Raw genomic sequence first — 26329 nt, 5'->3', positions numbered from 1 at the left:
TCTATTAACCAGGCATACAGCACGTGGTGGGCCATGGGGGCCGCCATTTTGGGGCGGAGTCTGTTGCCCTTCTTCCTGTGAGGGCAGAAGTTCCTATAGTAGGCAGCCACCTTGGGGCGGAACTCCCAAACTCTGGCAGGAAGTAGGGCATCACCCAAGTTTAAAACTCCTCCTCCCAGACGCTAACACGTTTCTAAGCAACAAAAATCAATTCTCCAGCTTGAAATTAGCATTTGAAAGCTTATATGCTACCGCCCAGGAAGAAGAAATTTCAGAACTTTTTTAGCCACTGATACTAGTTAAGACTTAGCCCTAGAAAGCAGGTAAATTGTCTTTGAAACACACTAATATCTCTTTTGCACTAGCAACATCACCAAAGAAAAAAATTCCTTAAAGCCAAAACTGCCAAAGAAACCCAACCAGCGTCTTCCCTTCTTGGAGCTACCAGCAAAACAGGGCTAGTTTGCGCCTCTGCCGAGCTGCTGCTAGCCAAACCGGCCTTACGGAGCTCGGCACGGGTCGTGCACTCCCTTGAGCTGCGGCGGGTCGCGGCCTGCGGGCAGGCTCGACCCCCAGAGAACCCGGCCTGAGCCTGTGCTTGCTCCGAACTAGCTGCGGCCGGCTGCGCATTCTTTCTTGAGCTGCCGTAGTGTGTGTGTGTGTGTGTGTGTGTGTGTGTATAATACAATATAAATCATATAATAAAATGGCTTAAAAGACAGCTCTGTTAACCAGGCATACAGCACGTGGTGGGCCATGGGGCCCGCCATCTTTAAAACTCCTTGACCCGGGGATCTGGGTCAGAAGCAGAGCAGCCGGGACTCAGGCTGATGCTCTGACAAGGGAAGCTCATGTTACAGATGGCAGCTTGACTTGCTGAACTTGCTGAGCCACGTCAGCCCCTCCACAGGCTCGCTGAAGTGCCCTCCTACAGATTTGCTTTGGATTACTAGATTTTCTTTCTTTTGGTTTTTGGGGGAGGGGTTACTAAGGAAACGGTTTCTTTATTTGTTGCTTGGCTATTTTTCTATATTCCACATTAGTGATTCTCAGGAGGTGGGGAGAAAAGATAGCACAGTCTCCAAAGAGGGTGAGCCGCAATCCCCAGCAGTCCAGGGATGCCCATGGGGACAATCCTGAAACCCCAGCCAGTCGTGATGAGCACCAGCCAGCAGTACAGACGGGCGCGCAGTGTGTGCTGGGGCAGGGCAGAGACCACTGACAACCACCGTCCTGCATGAAGCGGAAAGCTGATTTTGAGTCACTAGGAAATAGAAACTGTAATATTGACAGGCGCCATCAAATTGCAAAGTCTTACAAGTGGAGAATTGTTTCAATGACTATTCAGCATGTTTGAGGACAAGGTGTACATAATACACTTTATATTCTACATGTATGTTATCACATACTCAGTAAGGAATGCTGAGGTGCTTAATCCAGCCAATAAATTGAAAATAAAAATTTTACATCTCTCTATGAGTCAGTATACAGGATTTTGAAGGCGAATTTTTTTTTTTAAGATTTATTTATTTACTTAAGAGGCTTACAGACAGAGAGAGGGAGAGACAGAGAGAGAAGTCTTTCATCTGCTAGTTCACTCCCAACAACTGCCAGAGCTGGGCCGGTCTGAAGCCAGGAGCCATGAGCCAGGAACTTCTTCCGGGTCTCCCACATGGGTCTAGGGGCCCAAGAACTTGGCTATCCTCTACTGCTTTGCTCTCTTAGGCCATCAGCTGGGAGCTGGATTGGAAGAGGAGCAGCTGGGACTGGAACTGGTGCCCATGTATGATGCTGGCGCCACAGGCAGATGCTTAGCCTACTATGCCACGGCGCCAGCCCCTGAAGGTAGATCTTTTGAACTCAGCGACCAGTTTTCCAGGAAAGCCACATAATCGGTCAGTCTGGCTAGTTGCTACTTGTTAGGAATCCGTGGTGCTGGGGCAGGCTCTGATCAGTGAATAGATCTGTTAAAGGAACCATCCAGGACCCCTGCACCTGGCTTCCCAGGCAGCACCATCCTCGTGATGGAGCCGGCTTGCCATCCTTGCTCCAATACACCTCTCACAGCCTCTTCCACAGGAAGCCCAACCAAGGCTGCAAAGTCACTGGCAATTACTGAGGTGTATGCTTGAAAGACCAGGGCAAAATCTCATCTCTTTGTTGCATCTCTCAGTGCTTCCAGGGTTGCCTGGCCATCTCAGACCACTGGTGAGCGTGGATGGTTGTGCAGATCCCAGGGAAATCCCTCTGCCAGAGATTTTGCCCTAGTGACCAAATTCCCCCAAGTTCAGAATTTGCAGAGCTTGTAGCAGGTGGTATTATTTTCCCAAAGTATCTTGCATTATTCACATCATGATGGAGTAAATACAAAGCTAGAAGCTGACCATACACTGGGGGTGTAGCAGTTCCTCCAGGAGCCTTGAGCTCCTGATTCTTTCACTGATCCAGTAACTTCTGGAAGCTGAAGGCACTTTCTGCCATCACCGCCTCTGGCATGTTCCTGGTTGGTCTCGCCGCCACACCTTCCTGACAGTCAAACCCCACTCTGTCCCTGGGATTACTAGCTTTCAAGCTGTGATATTTTATAAAAAAATCATTATTTTCAAATATGAGAGACCCATATTTTGTATAGTGTGGAATCAGTCATTAAGTGGGAAACACAGGAAGCAGAACAGGTGTCTATTTTCATGTGTGATATAGACAAGTTGTGAAGATATGAATTTCACACGTGACCTAGAAAAGCTGTTTGTGGGTGACAATGTGGGCAAACTGCCATTGATTGAATGATTACTGTTCCACTTACAGAAATCTCATTAACTAGCATGCAGTCATTGGATTCAGACAATGTCACTGTGCATAGGTGACTGCAGGCAACCTGTTATTAGACCTGATGAAAAATGCAACTGAAAGTCAAGTTATTGAGGAGAGCAACACAACTCCAGAAGAAGCAAATTGAGGATACTTGCAAGATCACATGTGCTATAACCTCAATTAAAATAACTCCTAAATAACCGCTGAAAGAAACGACCAGTTCTGATCAACACAGGGTGGGTTCTCTTTTTAGATGACTTCACATCATGCTACCCACTTTGCAAAACCTGTTGCTCCTACAGCCCCAGATTTCTGCAAGGGACACCACCATTGGCTTCATTTTGCTAGTGGTTCCCTTCTCTTCCCCCTTACATACATCGCATTTCTCCAAGACCATGTTATCCAAGGGTCAGCCTGCCACAGAGCCAAGAATCCACCCCGTTTCAGGAGACCTGAGGCAGGTAAGGGCACAGAGTCAAGGAAGGCAAGCTTACTATACGCTTCAGTGGTTACCAGTAGTGGTTGCCAGTGCCAAGAAAGCCTGGCTTGAAACCCCAGTTCTGCCACTCCCCAATGGTGTGACCTGAGTGAGTTACTTTACTTCTGTGAAACATGAGTGAGAACAGTGTGGCATTTGTTTTACGGTGTGAGATCAAATGAGTTCATGCACAGAAGGCACTCGGAAGAGTGGGACGTGAAAGCATTCACTAAGATAATTGTTTTCCTGTTTGCTTTGTTCAGAGACGCTGTGATTTCTCCAGAGTGGCTTTGATGGGCAAGCTCCTGACCTTCTCTGCTCTCTCACTCTCCCTCCTCCCCCGCCCCCACAATCTCCTAGCCAGCTTTTGACAGCTGGTCTGGGGCTGGACAAAGGCAAGCACTCTTCCACCCAAGCCCTCCTGGAGGAAGCATCTAGTGCATAATTCCACATTCCACAACAGTTTAAGTTCTGAAGGAGAGGGGCGGGTGCTGTGGCACAGTGGGTTAAAGCCCCAGCCTGCAGTGCCGGCATCCCATATGTCCACCAGTCCGAGTCCCGGCTGCTCTTCTTCCGATCCAGCTCTCTGCTATGGCCTGGGAAAGCAGTAGAAGATGGCCCAAGTTCTCGGGCCCCTGCATCCACATGGGAGACCCGGAAGAAGCTCCTGTTTCCTGGCTCCTGGCTTCAGATCAGCTCAGCTCTGGCCGTTGTGGTCATTTGGGGAGTGAACCAGCAGAGTGGAAGACATCTCTCTCTGGCTCTACCTTTCTCTGTAACTCTGTGTTTCAAATAAATAATAATAATAAAAAGAAAAAAAAGAAAAAACACACATTAAAAAATAGTTCTGAAGGAGAGAATCCCAACTCAAGATGAAGCCAGGGAGGCATGGAGGCTCCTTTTCCCATGGAATTCACCCTCTAACCTTGACTCCCACCTACAAAGCTCTAAAGAGGCCAAACCTGCTTGTGTCAAAACTCTGGTAGCTTTGGAGGCAGAAAGGGTAAATAAGTCTCAGCTGATAGAATCTGTCCTTCTAGCCCATCGTGAACAAAAGCAGAAAAGTGTGCCCCAGCGGTGCTCCCGGCCCTTGCAGCCCAGTATAATTTTTTTGTGTAGCCTGAGAGAACCCTTTGTGATGCTCGAAATGCTTGTGCTGTCCATTGTGGTAAATGTTAGCTAGAATACCACTGAACATTTGAAACATGGCTCCTGTAATCAAGGAACTTGATTTTTAATTTAATTTAGTTTTACTTGTAATAGCCCCGTGTGGCTGTGATTACTATATTGGACAGCACAATTTTACGTTGTCCATCTGGCCTTTTCTTTTTATTTGACAAAGGCTTCCTTGCTTTAAGATTGGAAAATAAATTTTTAAAGAATTTATTTACTTTGAAAGTCAGAATTCCTAAGAGAGAGGGAGAGATAGAGAGAGAAAGATCTTCCATCCTCTGGTTCATTCCCAAGATGGCCACAATGGCCATGAACAGCCAGCACTGGGCCAAGCCAAAGCCAGGAGCTAGGAGCTTCATCTGGATCTCCCACATGAGTGGCAGGGGCCCAAATACTTGGGATATTCTCCACTGTTTTTCCCAAGCCGTCAGGAGGGAGCCGGATCAGAAGTGGAGCATCTGGGACTGGAACCCAATGGGATGCCAGCATCATAGGCAGCAGCTTCACCGGCCACACACAGAAGCAGCCCTGGAAAGCACATTTTTGTAACTCGGTGCCAATGCTGGTCTCACATTGTGTTTCTCACAAGCTAAATCCCAGGGTAAGGACAAAGGTCCTATTTCCATTTAGGATTTCACTTTCCCCAGTGACACTGAGGAGATCAGAGAATGATGGGCTGTGTCCTGCATGCTGGCTCTGTGTGCGTTGACTCACACAGGTGCTGCCCTTACTGTTCCCTCCAGGCACAGGTGACCACCAGCTCCTGCTGTGCACCTTAGTGCATCTTGTGGGGCATGAAGGAGACTGAACCACAGCAACTCATCATGGATGTAATCACAAGGAAGAATGTTTGCATTGCAGTAACAGAGGCAGCAAGAACAGCCTGGTGATGACGGTTGTGAGACAATAGTAATGGGAAACAGTAGACATCTTATTTCTTTAAGAGCCAACAATAATTCCTCTCCCTTGGCTGGTTCCAAGATAGTGAGATGAAATGAAGGAACCTGAAGATTACATGAACAAGCCTCTTCCCAAGGTCCAGCGAGTGATCAGTCTCCACTGGTCGGCCCCAGACACCCACCTCGAAGGCTGGGTTCCTGGAATGGGGGTGGAAGGCCCTGTACCAGGCAGTCATCGCTCCGATGCTCTGGACGGGTGGGGAAGGCGAGCCCTGATCCTCCCCTCTTCTGAAGCCCTTTTGTGTAAGTGCCTGGCAAGGGTGACGTGGGCTGTTCTGGCGGGCACAGCTGTGGCAGCAACTGTGGTGGAGGAAGGGCCTGGGCAGCACTGCCCTCCCAGACCCGCCCCCAGGCGCCTCACTGGCAGGGGACACGCTCCCCGCGGATCTCTGCCTGGCCTGACCCTGCAGCCGCCGGGGCTCAGTGTGCCCGCTAACAATGGAGATGACAGGTTTGTCCAGCTCCTCCCTGCCCAGCTGCCTCCTCTCCCTCCACCTGCTCCTCCTCCTCCAGCTGTCTTCCAGCCATGCAGGTAAGACCTGTGGTTATTCCTGCCCTGGGGAGAACTTAGAACACAAGGACCATGTTCCCTGGGCTTGCTCCTTCCATCCCCCTCAAGTTGCTATGCAAGTTGACTTTCTAAAGCTTAGATCTGCTCAGAAATCCTCCCCTAAAACTTCTATGGGGTCCTTGCAGCCTTCAGAATAGATCCAAACTCTTTCCTGTGACTTTAACTCAGAGTCCTCCTTAAGCCGCTATTTCCAGCTTTGGCTTTCCCCCTCCCAAGCAGCCATAAAACAAGAACAGCCTCTTGGAGTCACTGTCAGAGCTAAATGAGATGAGCTATGTAAGCATGCTGCCCTATGCCTGTCCACAGTAAATCTCAATAAATGCTGAATTGTCCTATGACTGAGAGCTCGCTCTGCAGGATCAGGCACCAATATGTTTTTACAGAGGAGCCCTGCCCTCCAGGGCAGAGGAGAAATAAAGGAAGCAGAAAGCAGATTCCTAACCTCAGACAGCAACTAACTGATAAAGAAGGCTCAGTCTTGTGCACTCTGGAGAAATCTCCCCAGGTCTACAGGAGGAACCAGCCTTATTTCCAGCAGCTCAGATCTGAGTTGGAGAACGTGTTCTGTATGGGAAAGACTGGCAACCTGTCCAGAGGAGCAGGGGCCGGGAGCTGCAGCAAGGTTGACAGAGCTGTCCCCAGGGATGGGGGTGGGGGCTTGTGTCTCAGCAGGGAACTTGGGGAACAGGACGAGAACCGGGGGAAATGGCTGGGGAGGGGGCACAGAGGCAGTTAAAGTGGATGGAGCCACAAAAGCAAAGACTCTAAGGGAGAATAGGCATCGGTTTGGCTAAGTCCACACAGGGAGGCCCATGGGAATTAAACGTCAATAGGCTGGGCCACAGACATAGGAACCCAAAGGTTGGGCTGAGCAGAGATGGATACAACTGGTAGAAAGGTGGGCAGCCATGACCGAATGGTGACGGGCTAGGATGCTCTGTCCAAAACACAGCCTCTCTTCAGCCAGAGACCCCTTCTTGGCTCCAGAATTCCACATAAGAATGAGGCATCTCCTTTCTCCCCTGTCTGAAGCAGTCCTTCTAGCGTTGTGCTTGTTTGTGAAGGTTCCCCTCTGACCCTCCTTCTCTCCTGTGGTGTCTTGGACAGGACAGTTCAGAGTGATAGGACCAGGGCACCCGATCCGGGCTCTGGTGGGAGATGAGGTGGAGCTGCCATGTCGCATATCTCCTGGGAAGAACGCTACAGGCATGGAAGTGGGGTGGTACCGCCCCCCCTTCTCCAGGGTGGTGCATCTCTACCGAAACGGCAGGGACCAAGACGCAGAGCAGGCGCCAGAATATCGGGGCCGGACGGAGCTGCTGAAAGAGACTATTGGCGAAGGAAAGGTGACCCTCAAGATCCGAAGGGTAAGGTTCTCAGATGAGGGAGGCTTCACCTGCTTCTTCCGAGATCATTCTTACCAAGAGGAGGCAGCAATGGAGCTGAAAGTGGAAGGTGAGCACTGCCCTACAGTGTCAGGTACTATCTACCTGCGGAGGGGCCATGGCGTCCCTTGATAGTCCAGTCATTTGATTGAGATGAGGGCCTCATCACACTCCTGGGAATCCACTCCACAGAAATATGCACAGCAGGAGACAGGAGCTGATATGCTCATAATCTCTGCTGCCTCTCTATTTCTGGTGCAAAGGAATTTGGAATCAAAGTCAGTGTTCATGAGTAGGGAAGAGACTGCATCAGCAATAGTATCCAAGCCGTGTATATGACATAGTCATTAAAAAGCCTGGGTTCGAGCTATGTCCAACAGCTTGGAGGCAATCCACGAGGCATCATTGGGTAAGAAAAGCAAGCTACAGAACATGGAAAACAAAACATGACCCTGTATTTCTAAATATACATTCACATGGATGAATTTCAAACATTTTTATAACAAAATAAACTTCTATTTTAATTTTATTTTCTGTAAACTTGAAATACCCATATAAATATACATACATATATAATCAGAGAAATATAATGAAAAATAATCGCAGGAAAGTTAACATAGTTCAGTCTGGGGGAAGAGGGAAAAGCAATAGCATAGAAGTGTGTGATCCAGGCCGGCGCCGCGGCTCACTAGGTTAATCCTCCACCTTGCGGCGCCAGCACACCAGGTTCTAGTCCCAGTCAGGGCGCCGGATTCTGTCCCGGTTGCCCCTCTTCCAGTCCAGCTCTCTGCTGTGGCCAGGTAGTGCAGTGGAGGATGGCCCAAGTACTTGGGCCCTGCACCCCATGGGAGACCAGGAGAAGTACCTGGCTCCTGCCATTGGATCAGCGCGGTGCGCTGGCCACAGCGCACCAGCCATGGCGGCCATTGGAGGGTGAACCAACGGCAAAAAGGAAGACTTTTCTCTCTGTCTCTCTCTCTCACTGTCCACTCTGCCTGCCAAAAAAAAAAAAAAAGAAGAAGAAGAAGAAGTGTGTGATCCAGCTGAAAAATAAAACAGAAGAGGGGCACCAGTGTTGTGGCATAGCCAGTTATGCTGAGACTTATGACAACAACATCCCATATCAAAGTGCTGGATTAAGTCCCAGCTGTTCTACTCCTGATCCATCTCCATGCTAATGTGCTTGGGAAGGCAGTGGAGGATGGCCCAAGTACTTGGCTCTTGCTGTCCATGTGGGAGACCAGATTGGAGTTCCTAGCTCCTGGCTTTAGCTTGATGCAGCCCTAGCTGTTCTGGCCATTTTGGGGAGTGAATCAGCAGATGAAAGATCTCTCTCTTTTTCTCTCTCTTGTCTCTACCTCTCTCTCTGTAAATCTGATTGTCAAACAAATAAATGAGTTTTTTTTAAAGAGGAGTATAGGATTATCTATTTGAGTTGTTATAAAAAGGTACATCTAATATGTATATGTGGGAAAAAGAAAAAAATTTTAAAGATTTATTTATTTATTTACTTGAAAGTCAGAGTTACACAGAGAGAGAAGGAGAGGCAGAGAGAGAAAGAGGTCTTCCATCTGCTGGTTCACTCCTCAGAAGGCTGCAGCGGCAGGAGCTGCGCCGATCTGAAGCCAGGAGCCAGGAACTTCCTCTGGGTCTCCCACGTGAGTGCAGGGACCCAAGGACTTGTCCATCTTCTACTGCTTTCCTAGGCCATAGCAGAGAGCTAGATCGGAAGAGGAGCAGCTGGGACTAGAACTGATGCCCATTTGGGATGCCAGTGCTTCAGACCAGGGCTTTAACCCATTGCGCCACAGTGCTGGCCCCAGAAAAAAAAAATTTAAGAAATAAAAACCAAAAGAGAGAAGTTGATAAATGAAGGCAGCAAAAATCCAATGTAATGGTTTTCTGATTATTTTGTGCTACTAGAGGGGAATAGGAATAATCTGAAAGTTAATCTAAGTATCCAAGTGGACTTTCTTTCTCTGACCTTGGATGTTCTTTGGTTTACAAAGATGTTACTCCTTAGGAGGCAGATTGATGAAATCTCATTACAATGAATATTTGTGCTGTTTCATTGGATGAGGAAAATTTCTGAAAAGCATATTCCTGGCAAAACATAGTCCCAATGAAAAACAAGGAAAGCAAATGCCTGATATGATTACAGACTGACATGTAGGCCATCTCCAGAACTTCTTTCCCACTGTGTTTTGTCAAGGGACGATCCTGGAGTTTATTCTTTTGCTCCATCTTGGGACAGTTCAGATGTGGACAAGATAAAGCAGATGGAGGGGACTTTGAAAGTTAATTGCCATTTCATTGGAGAAAAAAAATGTCCAAGTGCCTGAGCCTTCTCCCTCCCACCTGCAGAGCAAGCATCAGACAATCCATCACTCTTGTGTCTGGTGCAGGGACCAGAAGAAGGCATTGTATGTGCGATAACAAAGCCCTGTCTCTGGAGATGACGGCAGGGATATGAAAACAGCTGTCACAGAATGTTCTTCACATGTTGCATCTACACCTCAGCTGAAATAGAATATTACAAAAACCAGTGACAGTCACACATGAATTTTATTGAAAATAAGAGGCAAGCAACCAATCTGGATCGACACTCCTTACCAGAGTGCAGCCCCCAACAGCAAGTTACACAGATTTTTATAGATTTCTGTCCACAATTTCGAACCCCTGGTATGCAGTGAACAATAACAAACCCAGAATATGGTTGTAAGATAACAGTGCAGGGGGCATTTTTGTCAACTTAGGCAGAACACTCCAGTTGTGCCCTTTCTCAGTTCCTAGAATTTGGGCCCACACAGTTACACAAGATACACCCTTAGCCTTTAGTAAGCAAAGCTAATATGTACAGAAGCAAGAGATCTGCAATTAGCTGTTAGCCACACTCACTCCATTTTGATTGACTCTACACACACAGCTGTTTTCACTGGGGAATTTTTACCTGCACAGAGTCTGATAGTGAGGACTTCTCCAGTTTGCAAATTGTGTCCTTCCTGCTCAGTAACTTCCCAGAGCAATAACTGCCTCCTGGGCCGCCAGCATTGTGGTGCCTCCTGCGAAGCTAGCAGCTTCTACTGGGCCAACCCAGCCACTGTGCACATTTAGGGAGTGAACCAGTGGATGGAAGTTAGTGCTCCCCCACCCCTTTCTTCCTCTCTCTCTCAAATGCTGTCTTTCAAATAAATACATAGATCCTAAAAATAAATAAAATTTTAAAAAAGGGGGGGCCAGCGCCGTGGCTCATTTGGTTAATCCTCCGCCTGCGGCGCCGGCATCCCATATAGGCGCCAGGTTATAGTCCCGGTTGCTGCTCTTCCAGTCCAGCTCTCTGCTGTGGCCCGGGAGGGCAGTGGAGGATGGTCCAAGTGCTTGGGCCCTGCAGCCACATGGGAGACCAGGAAGAAGCACCTGGCTCCTGGCTTCGGATCTGCACAGCGCTGGCCGTTGTGGCCATTTGTGGGGTGAGCCAACAGAAGGAAGACCTTTCTCTCTGTCTCTCTCTCTCACTGTCTAACTCTGTCAAATAAAATAAAAAAATAAATAAAAAATAAAAAAAACTGCCTTCCCAAAGGACTCCCTAAGTACCGTGACCGACTGCAAAATAGAAAGAGGAAAAAAAAAAAAAAAAAAAAAAAACTTTGCCTCAGGGGAGAAAGTTTTCCTCTGGGCTGACTTTCACATTCCAATGCCCTCCTCCCACCTAGCAGTCTGCATGCCTAAGAATCTCAAAAAAAGGGGACTATTTTACAAGTGAACAGGGACCGCTCACCTAGCCCTGGAATCCTAGAAGGAGACAGTGTAGTAACTGTAATTGAAATACATTGTATTTTGTTACTATAAAATTGTGTTTTGGTGTAATGAACTCTTCTGTGAAGGAGTTTCTGATTTCTCTTTTTAAACTTTTTTGATTGTTTTTGTGATTTTTATTACTCCTGTCTCTAATCCTTTCTCTAAACTTCGTTATGAAACGTCGAAAAGGCACGAAAGTGGAGGGAATATTAAGATGAGTCTGCAATGCCCATCACGGGCTGCAACAGTTATCAGTCAAGGGTGACCTGTGCGACCTGCTCCCCACTCTTACTGCATTGCTGAGGCAACGCCTCGGCAGAAACACCATTTCATTGTCAAGTGCTCAAGAAGGTAGCGTTCAAACTAAGAACTCTTTTAGGGGTGGACATTGTCACGCAGCAGCTTAAGCCACTGCCTGGGACCCCCCACACCCCCACCCAGGTCCCCTTAGAGTGCCTGGTTCAAGTCCTGGCTACTCTGTACCTTCAATCCACCTTTCTGCTAATGTACCTGAAAGATGGCCCTAGTACTTGGATCCCTGCCACCCACGTGGGAGACCCAGGTAGAGTTCCTGGCTCCTGGTTTCAGTCGGGTCTCAACCTGACTGTTGCAGATATTCGAGAAGCAACTAGCGGATGGAAGATATCCACTGCTCCCCTTCCCCAGTCACTCAGCCTCTCAAATAAATAAATGAATCTTTAAAAATAAAAGCACTCTTTTAAAAAACAATCACAATGCTATCTTTAAAATGCAACAAAAATCCCTTGATGTCATCAAATGTGTACACTGTGTTGAAACATGCCTGATTATTTCATAAATATGTTTTTATAATCGATTTCAAGCAGGATCCTCATGTTAGTGTCTGCCCCCAGGGTTTCTCACAGTCTGAATTTTGCTAATAATACCCCAGGTGGCTTTAACACACTCCTCTCTGCCCTGAATTTCCTGCAAACTGATAGTCAGAGGTCTGATCAGATTCAGGTTTGATTCATTTTGGCAAGCATACTTCGTAGATAATGCTATATACTTTTATTGCTGTCCATCAGGAGGCTGATAATTTTGGCTTTTTTGAATGATTCTAATGCTTCATGAACTACAAAATGTGTGCAAAAAGTAAAACAACAACTCTTATGTTCTCTCTGTCACTGTGGGTTCTGCACCTGTGGATTCAACCAGCCACAGATGGAAAAAAGTTTGAAAAAAAAATTTAAAAAGTGATCTATACTGAACATGTATAGACTTTTTTTTTAGTTGGGTTATGCTCCAAACAATGTAATATAATAACTATTTACACAGCATTTGTATTGGATTAGGTATTGTATTAGTGATGAGTTAAAGCATGTGGGAGGTTGTGCATTTTTCCACAACCGCTTTGCACAGGGTGCTGAGGAGACAGCTGGCGCTGTTGGTTGTGCCTTTCAGATCCCTTCTACTGGATCAACCCGGGGATGCTGGTTCTCATCGCTGTACTTCCCGTGCTCCTCCTGCAGGTCACCGTGGGCCTCGTCTTCCTCTGCCTGCAGCACAGACTGAGAGGTACGGGCGACGGGTGGAGGCGGGGGTCACCACCCTTCCCTGGCAGGAGCTGGCCCCTTAGACCTAGTGTTGCATCTGCTCATCAGCTGAAATAGAATATTACAAAAACCAGTGACAGTCACACGCGAATTTTATTGAAAATAAGAGGCAAGCAACCGATCTAGATCGACACTCCTTACCAGAGTGCAGCCCCCAACAGCAAGTTACACAGATTTTTATAGATTTCTGTCCACAATTTCGAACCCCTGGTATGCAGTGAACAATAACAAACCCAGAATATGGTTGTAAGATAACAGTGCAGGGGGCATTTTTGTCAACTTAGGCAGAACACTCCAGTTGTGCTCTTTCTCAGTTCCTGGCATACGGGCCCACATAGTTTCACAAGATACATCCTTAGCCTTTAGCAAACAAAGCTAATATGTACAGAAGCAAGAGATCTGCAATTAACTGTTAGCCACATTTTACTCTATTTTGATTTGAATCTACATTAGGTCAGTTAACAATTCTTTTTTGAGAGATTTCTGGATTCATGATTCCGCAATAATGAGAAGTTTTAGATCTTCCCGTACGCGGCCCTATGCATAATGCCACCTTGTCTTCCCCTATGAGATCAGTCTGACATACAACAGCCCCATTTTATAGAGGAAGCCACTGAGGCTGATGCTGTCAGTGGCAGAGCCCAGGCCTCTGTCTTACACCTAGCAGCTTCATGCAACCGGGGACTCAAAGGCAGACAAGTCTAGGCTGTTAGGAGGCTTAATTAAAAGAAGTGAAAGCCCCCACACACACATAGTACGTTCGAAAGTTATTGCCTCCACGTTGTCCACTCAACACAGGGGTCTCAGATTCAGCTGTCGATAAGGCTCCTTTTTATGCCCAAGAGTTCCGCCTTGAGCTTTCTCTCCTGTACCAAGAGTTCCCCCCAGTGCCAACGCACAAGGACCTCCACTGCCCCTGCCATCACCAAGAGGACGGAGCAGCAATGTGGTTGGGGGCATGTGAGGGGAGATGGGTATTGGTGGGGTCAAACATGGGATCTGTTCTCCCACCCTGGGTTCATCCGAGATGCTCAGCTCCCTGCTCCTCCCTTATGGAGAAAGTCCCAGCCCTCATCGCTGGGCATAAAGATCTGAATGCTGGAGTCAGGATGCATTGAACTCTGAGCAAGGCTCCTGGGTCTTCCAAGTTTCAGTTGCCTTGCTGTGGGTAGAGCCAACCTCCCCCCTCCTGAGCTGTAGGGAGAGTTAAAGGGAAAGCATCATGGAGAGGCCAGTCACAAAGCTGAATGTGCAGCCCCTCCCTTCCTCGCTCAAAGTGACAACCCAGCAGGGTGGCATGGCAACGGGAAGTTGGAGCCACCAAAAAAAGCAGCAGAAGAGGCAATAAAATCTGGGGATGGTTTGGGGCATTGCCATTTACTGAGGCGCTTTGCATTCTTGATTCCAGTATTTGATCCAGGCGACAGAGGTGGGGAAGAGCCTGAACTCTTTTAAAAGCAGCGCTCTTCCTAACCTCTTGACAGAGTGTCACGCTGCAGAGGAATCACACAACGGCTCCGGGGCAGGCAGCTAGGCTTGGTGCAAGAACTAACACTGTTGCCTTTTTTTTTTTTTTGTATTTTAGGAAAACTTCATGCAGAGATAGGTGAGTTCCAGGCACCCTCCCTCCCCAAATCCTCCCTGTCAATCTTTCAGCATAACTGAAACAGTCATTTTCTGGGAAACTCATCAGTTAAAACTCCTATAATCTGGGCTGGTGTAGTGGTGCAGCAGGTTAATGGGACTCCCACATCCAAGATCTGAGTGCCTGGAATGGAGTTCCACCTCTGCCCCCAATTCCAGCTTCCTGCTAATATGCAGGTAGTGGCCAATGGCTTAAGTATTTGCATTCCTTGTCACCCATGTGGGTGACTCCTCGCACAGCCCCAAAGCTTCTGCTTTGGGCGTTTGGGGAGTGAACCAGGAGATGGAAGAAGTCTCTCTGCCTTTCTAATAACAATAAGCCGACACCATGAGATTTTAAAACAAAACTCCTATAACCCAGCCGACAACTGTGGAAAGGTTCATTGCTCCCCACTGCAGCCAGCCAGGGTAGAAGTGAAGTTGTACAGCTTCCCTTCCTTTGTCATGTGTCACACTAGTGAAGTAGTGAAATAAGACTCACCATAGAGATGATCTCCCTTGAAGGCCATACTAAAGGCATCTCCATTTGTTCCTCTTTCAGAGAATCTCCACCGAACTTTTGGTAAGTGCAAGTGGGGCCTATCCTTGCCCTCCTGCCTCCACTTGGGTGTTGGTCCAGTCCCCTAGGGGAGCAAGGACCCTGGCTCCCAGTTGGGTGCCTTTCCCTCTTCTCACTGTTTCTTCAATAAGTGGCCACTTGCATTTGACTTGGAGTAGGAAGATAATAGTGAATACTTATATACCCTTTTATGTATGTGTCTGGTACCCATGCTAACAGCTTTACAAATGTTAACTCACACTCTGCTAATCCACTATGCACATTATATTCAGAAATGTCAAAAAGAAGATAAACAGATTCTTGGCATATAAATTGGAGAGGTGAAACACATACTTGAATAAGAGAAAAAGTATCCACTGTGCTTACCTGGCAGAATTAATTTTCACATGGAATAGAGACAGAATAACTGTCTATCACTAATCATAGAAAGCTTCCTGGAGAGTGAAGCCACCAAAAAGCCAATAGAAAGTTGACCACTAGAGGCTATGGCCTCTGCCCTTTTAGTTCACTTGCCTAATGCCTACAGACAGGGCCTACAACAGAAGGGTGCCCAGAAATTTATTGAATGAGAGTTGCAAAAGTTTTAAGGTGGCACCAGGCAGAGCACAGGTGGCCCCCGCTCTGAGCAGCCTTCCTAATACCTTTTCCTGGGGCTCAGGGTCATGGGTGACCCTACTCTGCTCCTCGGGCACCTAGTACACATGACAGTTCCATCATAGGATTTATGACATTGGATGGGCATGCAGACACACACACACGCACACACACACAGTCTTTGAACACCTAAAAAGAAGGAACAGGATTTTTTTTTTGTAGAATTAGAATCTCAAAGGTATGAACTCTTTTTGTCCCAGGAATTTCCTCTTTGGCCATCTAGAGAAACCTACTGGGCCTCTTCTCAAAATGTTTTTAAAAATAAACATAGACTACAACATAGGATTATAAAGAAAGTTGTGTTGAAATATTGTGATTAGCATTTGGACTAATTTGTGATTCAGAAGCATGTTTTTTTAAATAACAAGGTAGCAGTAAGTCTAATAACTTGTAATTTCAAGATACTGACAGATATAATTTTGTGACTTCTGCAACTGAACCAGGAACGAAAGCATCTGTGGTTTCCATTGGCCATAGTCTCAGGTACTGAGGATGCTCATTTGTTGCCTTTATCTTTAATGAAAAAGAATGCCAAAGCCAGTTAGAGATTAGAGAAAGCACAAAGCAGCACTTTTTTCATCCAAGTTCACTGACTCCCTGGATTCTGTCTTGGGTCTTTTGGTGTTCTTGGGCCCCAGGGTAAGAAAACCCAATACAAAGAAGGGTGGGTGGGGCACAGCGGGAGGGAACACGTGTTAACCCTGTTTCTTCTGATGAACGATTCAGATCCCCACTTCCTGAGGGTGCCTTGCTGGAAGATAACCCTGTTTGTAATCGTGCCGGTTCTTGGACCCCTGGTTGCCTTGATCATTTGCTACAACTGGCTCCACCGAAGACTGGCAGGTGCAGTGGGTGGGCAGCACACAGGCTCACCAAGCAGTGGGGCCCAAACTCAGCCTGAAATGGGAACCAGAGGAAAATTCAGGAGCTGGGATTTCATTCTTCCTCTGTCCCTATTGGGGAGAACCATTCATGGGGTCCTTCAGTGGAAAGGGAAATGGGGTGAACCCTGCTGTCCACAGGGTGGTTATAGGGGAAGGAGCTCCTTATCTTCCACTGATTTCATGTTTCTCTTTTGTTTTCAGGGCAATTTCTTGAAGAGCTACGTAAGTTCTCTTTCATGTAAGCTATGACAAAAAGCCAGGAAAGGGAGACAGAAGTAACAGGGGGCTATTTAGGGGTCACAGTCCCTGGGGGAGAGGGGCTGGAGGGAGGACTCCCCCTTTGAGTAGAAGCCAAGGAGACAACTATTAGAGAAGTTTACAGATGGCAGAGAAGGAAGCTGGGGTGCTCCCATGTGCTGTGCTCCACTTCCGGGCACCCCTCTCCAGAATCCACTCCAGTTGGCCTCCTTGTCCATTCTCTAGAGCACCTGCCCATGCCTCATCTCCAAGACAAGTCACTGAGGTGACCCCAGAGGCTCAATGTTAGAAATGCCAATATAGACTTTTCTTTTTCAAATTTATGTTTATTGTACAGTGCAAGCTTGAAAACCTGGTGATCCAATACACATATAAGACAGGAAGACCAAAGCAGAAATTCTGCATCTCAAAGACAGATAAACCTAACAAAATTAAATAAATTTAAGAATTTTACAGACCAGCAAAAAATTTTAAAATGAGATTAATACTAAAGATTAACAAGACAAGTATAACAAAGTACTATAAAATTAGGGCTGGCATTGTGGCTTATGCTGCCACCTGCAATGCCAGCATCCCATGTAGGCACGAGTTCATGTCCTGGCTGCTCCACTTCCAATCCAGTTTTCTGCTAATGGCCTAGGAAAGCAGAAATTGGCCCAAGCATTTGTGCTCCTGCAATCCACATGAGATCCAGATGAAGCTCCTGGATCCTGGTTTCTGGCTTTGGCCTGGTCCAGCCCTGGCCATTGAGGCCAACTGAGAAGTGAACTAGCAGATGGAAGGTCTCTCTCTATTTCTGACTTTCAAAATTAAAACATCTTTTTTTAAAAAACTACAAAATGAAATCCAAAATGTTCAACACTTGAAACATTTGAGATGCTGGCATGGTAGGTACTGGCTTTACCTACTATATCACAGCACCACCGGCCCCCAGGCAATTTTTATACCATATAAACTTCCACCAATAAGAGGTCTTTCTAGGTCTGGTTTATTTCACTTAGCATAATGATTTCCAGTTGCATCCATTTTGTTGCAAATGTCAGGATTTTTCCTTTTTATGACTGAGCAACATTCCATCTTGTATACATACACATTTTTATCTAGCCATCAATTGATGGATATCTAGGCTGATTCCACATCTTTGCTATTGTAATTTTGAGCTGTTACTTTTCAAATTATTTTTCTTCTAGGAAATCCCTTCTGAGTGATGTCCCATATTGGCAAGGGTGGAGGAGAGCCTGGTTGGCCCAGGGATGAATCCTTGGGATGTCTCATCCATCAAGTTGCACATTGACCGGCCTCTTTGCTATGGAAACCTCCCAGCCCACACTTCCAGAAACATGAATTCCCAATAGAATGGACTTCCCTTCTTCTGTCATCTTTCCTCCTTCTGTCATGTTTCTTTCCCAACTCCTCCCTTCCTTTCTGCCACTCACATCCTTCCACTCTTCTCTTCAATCTTCTACCTGGAAGCACTCTCTGGCTAAGTCCAGAAAGGTGCTCTGCACACCTGTGCTTCAGAGTGACAGCCAACAGGGTCTCGGCCACAAACTGGAGACCAAGAACCTACTCACTGCGAATTATAGCGTGCCAGCTTAGTTCCTTCCAAGACCCTGACCCAGATAGGGCAGAGCTCAGAGGTGTGGAGGGTAAAAGGGAAGGAACTTAAGGATCTAAAACACAAGACAGAGCTCAGTGAGCTGCAGAGTGAGGATGCAGAGAGCCCCCAACCAAAGAGCAGTGATGGAGAGGAGCCCACAAAACACTGGCCAGAGGTCCATCTGACTTGAGCACCTCACAAGGACCCAGGGGAGTGAAGCATGGCAGGCGGCAACCCGTCTGCTTTGGAATGTTGCCTTCCACTTCCACACCCTCTGTGGAGGCCTCCCTCTCCCCTCCCCTCATCCTTTCTCTCCACCTTCTTAGCTGTTTTATTCCAAATCGCTACTTGATGGCCCACCAGACACAAAGAAACAAGCTAGGTGCTCATTAATAATAATGCGAGTTTCCTTTTCTTTTTTCTATTTCCTTCATTACCGACTCACCTCTCTCCCTCCTGACCCTAAGGGTCAGTCCTCAGGGAAAGCAAACACAAAGACAGACCTCAGTCAGAAAGGCCGTTTATTTGCATTGCCAGACCCTCGCTGCTTCCTTTGCTCTGTTTCACTTGCTCACCTCCTTTCTCACTTTCCCTCTCCTGAGAATCTGGATTCTAGGGGATCCACTTCCTCCATGCTTCTGGTCTTTCCCAGCCATGGGGGAGGCATCATGAAGAAAGTCAAGCCACTGACCCAGGACAGCCCAGCACTTAGGGGCATTGCCCAGTTCCTTGCCTTTATAGTTCTTCCAGTGACCCAGGAGGCCCTCTTTGTCCCCAAAGCAGAGGTCACAGACAGGGCATCGGTAGATCTTCTGTGTCCAGTGTACCTGCTGGTGCTCCACGAGCCTGGAAACCGAGCCAAAGCACTTGCCACAGTGGAAGCAGCGGCTGGGCTGCTCTCTAAAGTGGACCTGCTGGTGCCTGGACAGATACGCTTTCTTGGTAAAAGTCAGGGGACAGTGGGGACAAATGAAGATTTTTAATCTCGAGGACTTCATTGGAAGAGAGTTGGATCTGGTATCCAGGCAGGGGCCGCTGGTGTAGGGTGCCTCCGTCCTAGACACAGGCCCCGGGGTTCTAATAACTGTTGTCTGATTCCTCCCAGTCATCACCTGGTTCCTGGTCATAGGATCCTGAGTTCTAAATTCAGGTTGCTGGGCCCTGGTCCCAGGTGCATGGTCTGTATCCACAAGCCCTAGGCTCCCGTCAATGGGCGCCTGGAGCCCAGCCATGGTGTCTAGAGTCCTCACCAGGAGCTCCTGGTTTTGATGTATCTTTTGGTGGCGTTTGAGTTCAGACTTGTCCCGGAATCTCTTTCCACACACGGGGCATGAATGGGGCCGGTAGCCCAGGTGGACGCGGCGGTGACGACTCAAGCCAGACGCATCGCAGTATGTCTTGTCACACAGCGGGCAGCAGAAGGGCCGCTCCCCAAGATGCATGCGTCTGTGGTAGCTGAGGGCCTTGGGGCTCCGAAATAACTTCCCACACTGGCTACAGCTGTTAGTCCGCTTGGGGCTGTGAACAAACTGGTGGCTATACAGGTAGGAGCTCTTGCTGAAACACCTACCACAGGTGAGGCAGGAAAAGGGTGGCCCAGTCTGGGATGCTTGCAGCACTGGGGTTCTGTCTGTAGACCCAGCTGGAGCTGAAGGTGGACTCCGGCGGGTGCCTCTGCAAGCAAGGGAGACCTTGTCATCGCCAGTGCCCTCGTCTCTCAGACTCTGCCCTTGTTCCTGAAGCTCCTCCTTCTTGCCCCCTACAGTGAGTGAGGAAGAACAACACAAGGCTTCCGATGAGAACACTGGTCCAGCCCAAGCCACTTCCCTGTTCTCGGCCCTCCCCTTCCCACATTTCAGCCTCACCCTTGGACCTCATAGGCTAGAGATAAGAAAACCTTCAGCTTTTCAAATTATAAGGAAATAAAAATTCAACTGGAATCTTTGCACAAATGTCAGAGATTTAAATTTTAACTTATAAGCACTTTTTAAAAAATCCATTAATTCCCATTCTCAGTATGGCTCACACTCCCAGACACCCCACAGATACCCACAGGGGATCACATAATATACAGTAGCCCCTTATCAGTGGATTTGCTTTCCCAGGTTTTAGTTACCTGCAGTGGAAAAATATCACACAGAAAATTCTATGTTTTGAGACAGAAAGGCCATATTCCCATAACACTTATTATTGTTTTCTGTTTTTTTTTTAAAGATTTATTTATTTATTTGAAAGGAAGAGTTACAAAGAGGTAGAGAGAATAGCATATTGTAATAATTTTATTATTAATTATTGTTTACTGTCTCGTGCCTAATTTATGAATTAAACTCTACCTTAGGTAGGTACATGTAGGAAAAAATATAGAACAGGTAGACAGGATTCTGTACTACCCATGGTTTCAAGCATCCACTGCAGGTCTTAGAACTTATCTCCTACAGGTAAAGAAAGGCTGTCACAAACTGGGAGACTTGAGGGTGAAAAGAGATGTCATTAGTGATCAAGCAGGGCCAACTGGGAGGTGTGCTCAGCCTGGCTTCGTACCTCTCCCAAGAACTTACCCTACACCCCAAGAACAATCCTCTCCTCCTCTGACCCCTCATCAAGTGTATCTACCTTGCTTCTATTTTCTCTTGGGAAGAACTTTAAGATCCAAAGAGATCACGGACATAATCAACCTACAAGTAACCTCTCAATCTGTAGAAACAGAGGGCATCTCTGCATGGATATTCATCTTGAAAACAAGGGGCTCAAGCCAATGACCTCAAGGTCTCTTCCAAGTTGGACCAGGCTGGACAGGTGTGAGCGAGGGGGAACGTGCACAGCCTCGACCCTCTCAGTTGTCTCTCTGCCCCTCCAGGGTTAGTCCCAAACTCTTTCCTCTTCTCCTTCACAAGTCCTACCTGAAAGAACTTCATTGTCTGGGGGACGGACAGCTGCTCTCCAAGGTGCCTCCTTTGGCTCACACTTGGCGATCACATTTGGCTTGGTCAGAAATATTCTGGCTGGTAAGTGGAGATGAGAGAGGAGAGTTAATCTCAGGCTTGGTCCCTTCATACCTGAAGGGGACAATAGGCTACCTCCAGTGTCCTGGTTTAAGAGTCACCATCTGGGATACTGAGACGCAGGAAAGGGACATTCAAAAGCGCCTAGCAAAGTGCCTGGCACAGAGTAAATATTGATTGGACGAACAGGAAAATTTGCATATCTGAGAACACTACCATCACATTTACAAGTAGTATCTTCACCTTCACAAGGGCTTTGCTCTCCTCTCCCTCTATCCCTGAGCTTAATCACCCATACCTAGAAGGTATAGAACTAGGGGTCAGTGAAGCTAATTGTTAGCTGATCTTCCCACCCAAAGAAACCAAATGTTCCAGGGCCCTAAGACAGGAGCAGCCTCTCACCCACTGATGCCAGGTTCTTGCAGGTTTCTGACATCACATCCTGGTAAAGCGCCCTCTGACTGTCATCTAGGTAGTCCCATTCATCCTGGGTGAAATCTACTGCCACATCCTCAAAGGTGACCGGCCTCTGGAAGAGCAGGAGAGACTCAGGAAGTCTACACACACATAGAGGCTGAGATCTAGCCCTCAAAGAACTGCAAATCCAAGACAAATAAACCATGGAAGGTAGAGAGGACACGAAGCCAGCAACTGCGAAGTACAGAAGGGAGGGTATATACTGAATAGAAACAAGAAACAAAGGAGAAAAGGCTGCCGTGCCAACAAGTTTCAGGAGGTGCTCCACAGAGAATGACATAGCGGTCTGGGAGGCTGAGAAAGGTCCCACAGCTCCTTCTCCAGGGCGTCACTCAGCCTACAGCAACCTGATCTGCAGGCAAGAGAATGAATGAGAGCTCCTGCAGTCAAGGCCGCGTCCCAGCCTGGTCTCCTCACCTGCACCCACGCCTTCCACCAGCAGTCTCTCCTCAGGACCTCCTGCAGGACGTCTGACACCTTGTCCATATGAGGCATCTGCTTCAGTTGGTCAAACGCCTCGTCCTCGGTGCCTCTTCCCAGTTTTCCCCAATCCTGGCCTGGCCCCCAGGGCACGCTAGATTCCTTCTGGAGGTTCTCTGCTTGCCCATATCCAGGCAGAGGGGCAGGTCCTCTGAGGGGCCCTGGCCTTGACGTGTCCTCTTGCAAGAAATGGGTCTGCTCCAAGGGGCTGCCTTCCTTGGTTGTCCCACTGTTCTGATTCTCCTCTTGCCCAACTGAGAGCACCTTCGGTTCCCTCAAAGCCTGGGTCACAGAATTCAGGGCCCTAGTCACCTTCGCTTCGGCTGCCATGGTCCAGTAATTCTAGGCTGGGGTTAGGTGTGTCCGCTTTCTATTCCACCCTGCTTCTAGCCACTCGCTGGTGCCCACCTGAGGTCAGAGAGAAACAAAACGTACAGCAGTATGAAGAGTAAGCAACAACAGCTTCCTTCTTTGGCCAAGGGGCCAAGGGTTATCAAACACCTGCTCCATGCCGTTGAACCTCTCCGCAGTGCTCCTTGATGTAACGATTACTGGCCTTGCCGTAAGGAACCTGGGATGCAGGGAGGCTGAGCAGCTTCCACGAGAACGAGTGTGTAACCCTGGACTCAGTACCACCGAAAACACGTGCCTGGGGTAACCAGGCCCGAATCCATCGCAAAGCACCTTGAGTCTCTTCATTCTCTGTGGTTTATTGGAAATGTAAGAATAAAGAAGACATTCTCAAAGATCCCTTCCAGAACCCAAAACAAATGTTTGAGTCTGTCCTGAATTTTAATATACAACTGTTCCCTGAATTATAATGGGGATATGTGTGGATAAACCCACTGGAAGCTGAAAATGCACTTACTACCCCTAACCTGGGCGAGTATGTGGTGCGCAGTTAAGATGCTTGAGACGTCTATATCCCATATCAGCGTTCCTGGGTTTGAGTTCCAACTCTGCTCCCAATTTCAGCTCTCTACTAATGTGTACCCTGGAGACTGGTGCTGTGGCATAGCAGGTAAAGCTGTCGCCTGTGGTGCTGGCATCCCATATGGGTGCCAGTTCGAGTGCCAGCTCCACTTCTGATCCAGCTCTCTGCCATGGCCTGGGAAATCAGCAGAAGATGGCCCAAGTCCTTGGGCCCCTGCACCCACATAGGAGACCTGGAAGAAGCTCCTGGCTCCTGACTTCAGATCGGCCCAGCTCTAGGTGTTGCGGCTAATTGGGGAGTGAACCAGCGGACAAAAGGCTTCTCTTTTTCTCTGTCTTTGCTTCTCTGTAATTCTGCCTTTCAAATAAATAAATCTTCAAAATATATACATATATACATATATATAATTTTTTTAAATGTGCACCCTGGGAGGCAGGAGGTGATGGCTTAAGTACTTGGGTCCCTGTCACCCACATGGGAAACCCAGATGGAGGTCTCAGCTCTTGGCTTCAGCCTGTCTCAGCCCCAGCTGTTAGAGGCATTTGGGGAATGAACCGGCAGATAGGAGATCCGTGTCTTCCTGCCTTTCCATAAATAAAAAAATATCCCTAACTATCTGACATCCTTGCTCAGCAACAGAACACACTGTGGAGCCTTGGTTGTTTTCTCTCCTGACTGTGGGGCTGACTGGGGGCTGCTTCTGCCCAGCATTGAGAGAGAACACTGTAAAATAACCAGCCAGAGAAATGATCAAAACTCAAAATCCAAAGTACCGTTGCTAATGAAGGCCTAATGATTTCACAGCATGGCAAAGCTAAAAGTCAATGTTGCGGCATAGCAATGCCGGCATCCCATATGGGCACACCTGGCAGCTCCACTCGATCCAGCTCCCGCTAATGGCCTGGAAAATCAAGCAGCAGAAGACGGCCCAAGTGTGTGGGCCTCTGCTACGCACACAGACCTGTTAGAAAGTCCTGGCTCCTGGCCCATGTAAGGGGGGAACCAACAGGTGGAAGATCTCTCTCTTTGTAACTCTGACTTTCAAACAAATAAACCTTTAAAAAAACAAAATTGGAAAGTCAGACACTGACTGTATAGACAGATATTTGCAAAGAATGAGACTGGTAACCACCCAACACCAGTCACTTACTCAGGGCTCACAAGAGCCAGGAATGAGCTCCCTGCTCCTGCACCGGCACTTCCGGCTCAGAAGCAAACACTTCGTTGGACCTGCAGCCTCTTCCTGCTGACAGCAACTCACCTAATCTCTTCTCCCTCCTGTGAACGACACAAAAACCTGTTGACTTTTTCTTTCATTTTTTTGTGGAGAGTAATGGAATTGCAAATGGCAGCAAGGAAAAGGCTGTTTGAGGAGCAGAGTTAACTGAACCCTCAGGAGCTGTCAGGAGGGCCGCGCACTGATGTCATTTTCCCTTGCCAACACACTTCACAATCATTTTGTGAGGCGTGCATGTCCAGGGTTACTCTCCCGTTTTCCAGCCACGCACACAGCAAACAGCCTCCATAGCAGCGTCCTCCCCAGCGAGGAAGACCCCTGCCTTCGTCCCTGGTCTTCAAGGCCACTACGGATGGTGGAAACGGCGCTCAGGGCGGATTCTAAGCTCCACCAAGGTTCAATCTCTGGCGGCTGCAGTGCCCTGCATCGCCGCCCACGGTTTGCCCCTCACCCACAGGCGCCGGAGCTCACCCGTGAGGGCCAACGCAAGGAGGACGTGTGTGACTGCTGAGGAGTCATCTGGGACAGACTTATCTGTATCTGGGCCGGTCCCACCCTTCCAGGCGGTAATCCCCGAAGGGAATGTGGCGCCATCTTCCCGTCCATAGTCCTCCAGCTCCACACCCCTTTAGCGGCTTCCCCCAGCAGTGTTGAAAACGACCCAGCACACCAAAGGGGTCTCACGGGCCCCTCCGGCGCCGCCCCAGCCCGGGGACTCCAGCCGCTAGCGCCCTCCGCCTCCAAGGCCCCTTTCCAGCCAGGGCGCACCTCGGCCTGGCGGCTGCTGGCCAGCAAAAACGGGGGCTCTTTCGCCCCTTTGGGTGGCACTGCAGGAGCTTCCCAGCGCTTACTGAATGGGGTCGTGTGCTCCGAAATGGTTCCACAGGCCGGGATCGCACCGCCCGAAGCCCCCTGCCCCGACTCCCTCGGCCCGAGCCAGCAGCCCCGCTTCGGTTCCAAGGCCCCAGCGTGGACGACAAGGACAGCACGCGCGGCCACGCCCCTGCTTCCCCGCGGGATCCCAGGGGTTGGAACTCCCCCAAGATTAGAAGGCGCCATCTCGCCTGCTGAGAAGAGCAGCAGAGTCCGGGACAAGCCCCAGTCCATCTATCTCTCCCGCCGCGAGCGCGATCCCACCACGCCCACTCACCCGCCCGCGCCAACGGCGGGGACTTCAGAGCCCAAGGTCCCGGGTGGGTACAGCGGCGAGCAGGCTGCAGCCCAGCGATCGCAGCCCGGGCGCCGGCGACCCCGCCCAGACCCCGCCTGCTTCCGCTCCCTCCCAGTCCGCAAGCCACCTCCCACCTGCCCTGGGACCTAACTAAGATGGTGTCCTCGGCCGGCGCCGCGGCTCACTAGGCTAATCCTCCACCTTGCGGCGCCGGCACACCGGGTTCCAGTCCCGGTCGGGGCGCCGGATTCTGTCCCGGTTACCCCTCTTCCAGGCCAGCTCTCTGCTATGGCCAGGGAGTGCAGTGGAGGATGGCCCAGGTGCTTGGGCCCTGCACCCCATGGGAGACCAGGAAAAGCACCTGGCTCCTGGTTCCTACCATCGGATCAGCGCGGTGCGCCGGCTGCAGCGGCGGCCATTGGAGGGTGAACCAACGGCAAAGGAAGACCTTTCTCTCTGTCTCTCTCTCTCACTGTCCACTCTGCCTGTCAAAAAGAAAAAAATAAAAAAAAATAAAAAAAATAAAAAAAAAGATGGTGTCCTCTCAAGGTCAAGAGCTCGCACCCCGAGGGAAGCGGGCGCTCCGGATTCCAGCTTCCTGCACACGAGGAAGCCGCAGGTAGTGGCCCAACTGCCACCATGTGGGAGACCCAGGAGTTCTCAACTGAACCTGGCTCAAA

The 26329-nt window shown here is 48.7% G+C and overlaps 2 protein-coding genes and 1 pseudogene across 9 annotated transcripts in view; 1 reads left to right on the top strand and 2 right to left on the bottom strand.

Moving 5' to 3' along the window:
- Positions 1-1819: 1819 nt before the first annotated feature.
- Positions 1820-2496, bottom strand: LOC108177334 (COP9 signalosome complex subunit 8 pseudogene; annotated as a pseudogene).
- Positions 2497-5688: 3192 nt separating this feature from the next.
- On the top strand, positions 5689-20300 carry MOG (myelin oligodendrocyte glycoprotein). Of its 2 annotated transcripts, none has more exons than XM_008262640.4 (8): positions 5689-5872; positions 7100-7447; positions 12598-12711; positions 14335-14355; positions 14935-14955; positions 16333-16449; positions 16692-16712; positions 17939-20300. In XM_008262640.4, exons 1-8 carry the CDS (start codon positions 5860-5862, stop codon positions 17950-17952), a joined length of 669 nt encoding a protein of 222 aa, XP_008260862.1. In that variant the 5' UTR covers positions 5689-5859; the 3' UTR covers positions 17953-20300. The 2 variants fall into 2 exon arrangements, with proteins under 2 accessions (XP_008260862.1, XP_008260861.1); XM_008262639.4 differs by having other exon boundaries at positions 5691-5953.
- ZFP57 (ZFP57 zinc finger protein) overlaps positions 18853-26329 on the bottom strand; it is a 52920-nt gene continuing 45443 nt past the window's right edge. Inside the window, exons 1-6 of one of the 7 annotated variants that reach the window (XM_051855798.2) lie at positions 25629-25749; positions 24392-24519; positions 22245-22715; positions 21753-21879; positions 21249-21350; positions 18853-20107 (exon numbers count right to left, since the gene is read on the bottom strand). In XM_051855798.2, coding sequence (XP_051711758.1) covers positions 18912-20107; positions 21249-21350; positions 21753-21879; positions 22245-22637 — 1818 coding nt within the window. In that variant the 5' untranslated portion in view covers positions 22638-22715; positions 24392-24519; positions 25629-25749 and the 3' untranslated portion in view covers positions 18853-18911. Of the gene's footprint in view, positions 20108-21248; positions 21351-21752; positions 21880-22244; positions 24366-24391; positions 25606-25628; positions 25763-26329 lie in introns of those variants that run through there. The other 6 variants (XM_051855799.2, XM_008262642.3, XM_070074833.1 and 3 more) reach the window with 6 other exon arrangements.

This window comes from Oryctolagus cuniculus, chromosome 5, assembly GCF_964237555.1.
Source record: "Oryctolagus cuniculus chromosome 5, mOryCun1.1, whole genome shotgun sequence".
Lineage (NCBI taxonomy): Eukaryota > Metazoa > Chordata > Mammalia > Lagomorpha > Leporidae > Oryctolagus > Oryctolagus cuniculus.
This window is presented reverse-complemented; position numbering and strand designations above follow the sequence as displayed.

Bases quoted from the DNA above. Each gene is read 5' to 3' on its own strand.
- MOG (XM_008262639.4), top strand. From the start codon at position 5,860: ATGGAGATGACAGGTTTGTCCAGCTCCTCCCTGCCCAGCTGCCTCCTC. The intron at 5,954-7,099 runs GTAAGACCTGTG...TGTCTTGGACAG, and splicing joins GCTGTCTTCCAGCCATGCAG to GACAGTTCAGAGTGATAGGA. The intron at 16,450-16,691 runs GTGCAGTGGGTG...TTTTGTTTTCAG, and splicing joins GCTCCACCGAAGACTGGCAG to GGCAATTTCTTGAAGAGCTA.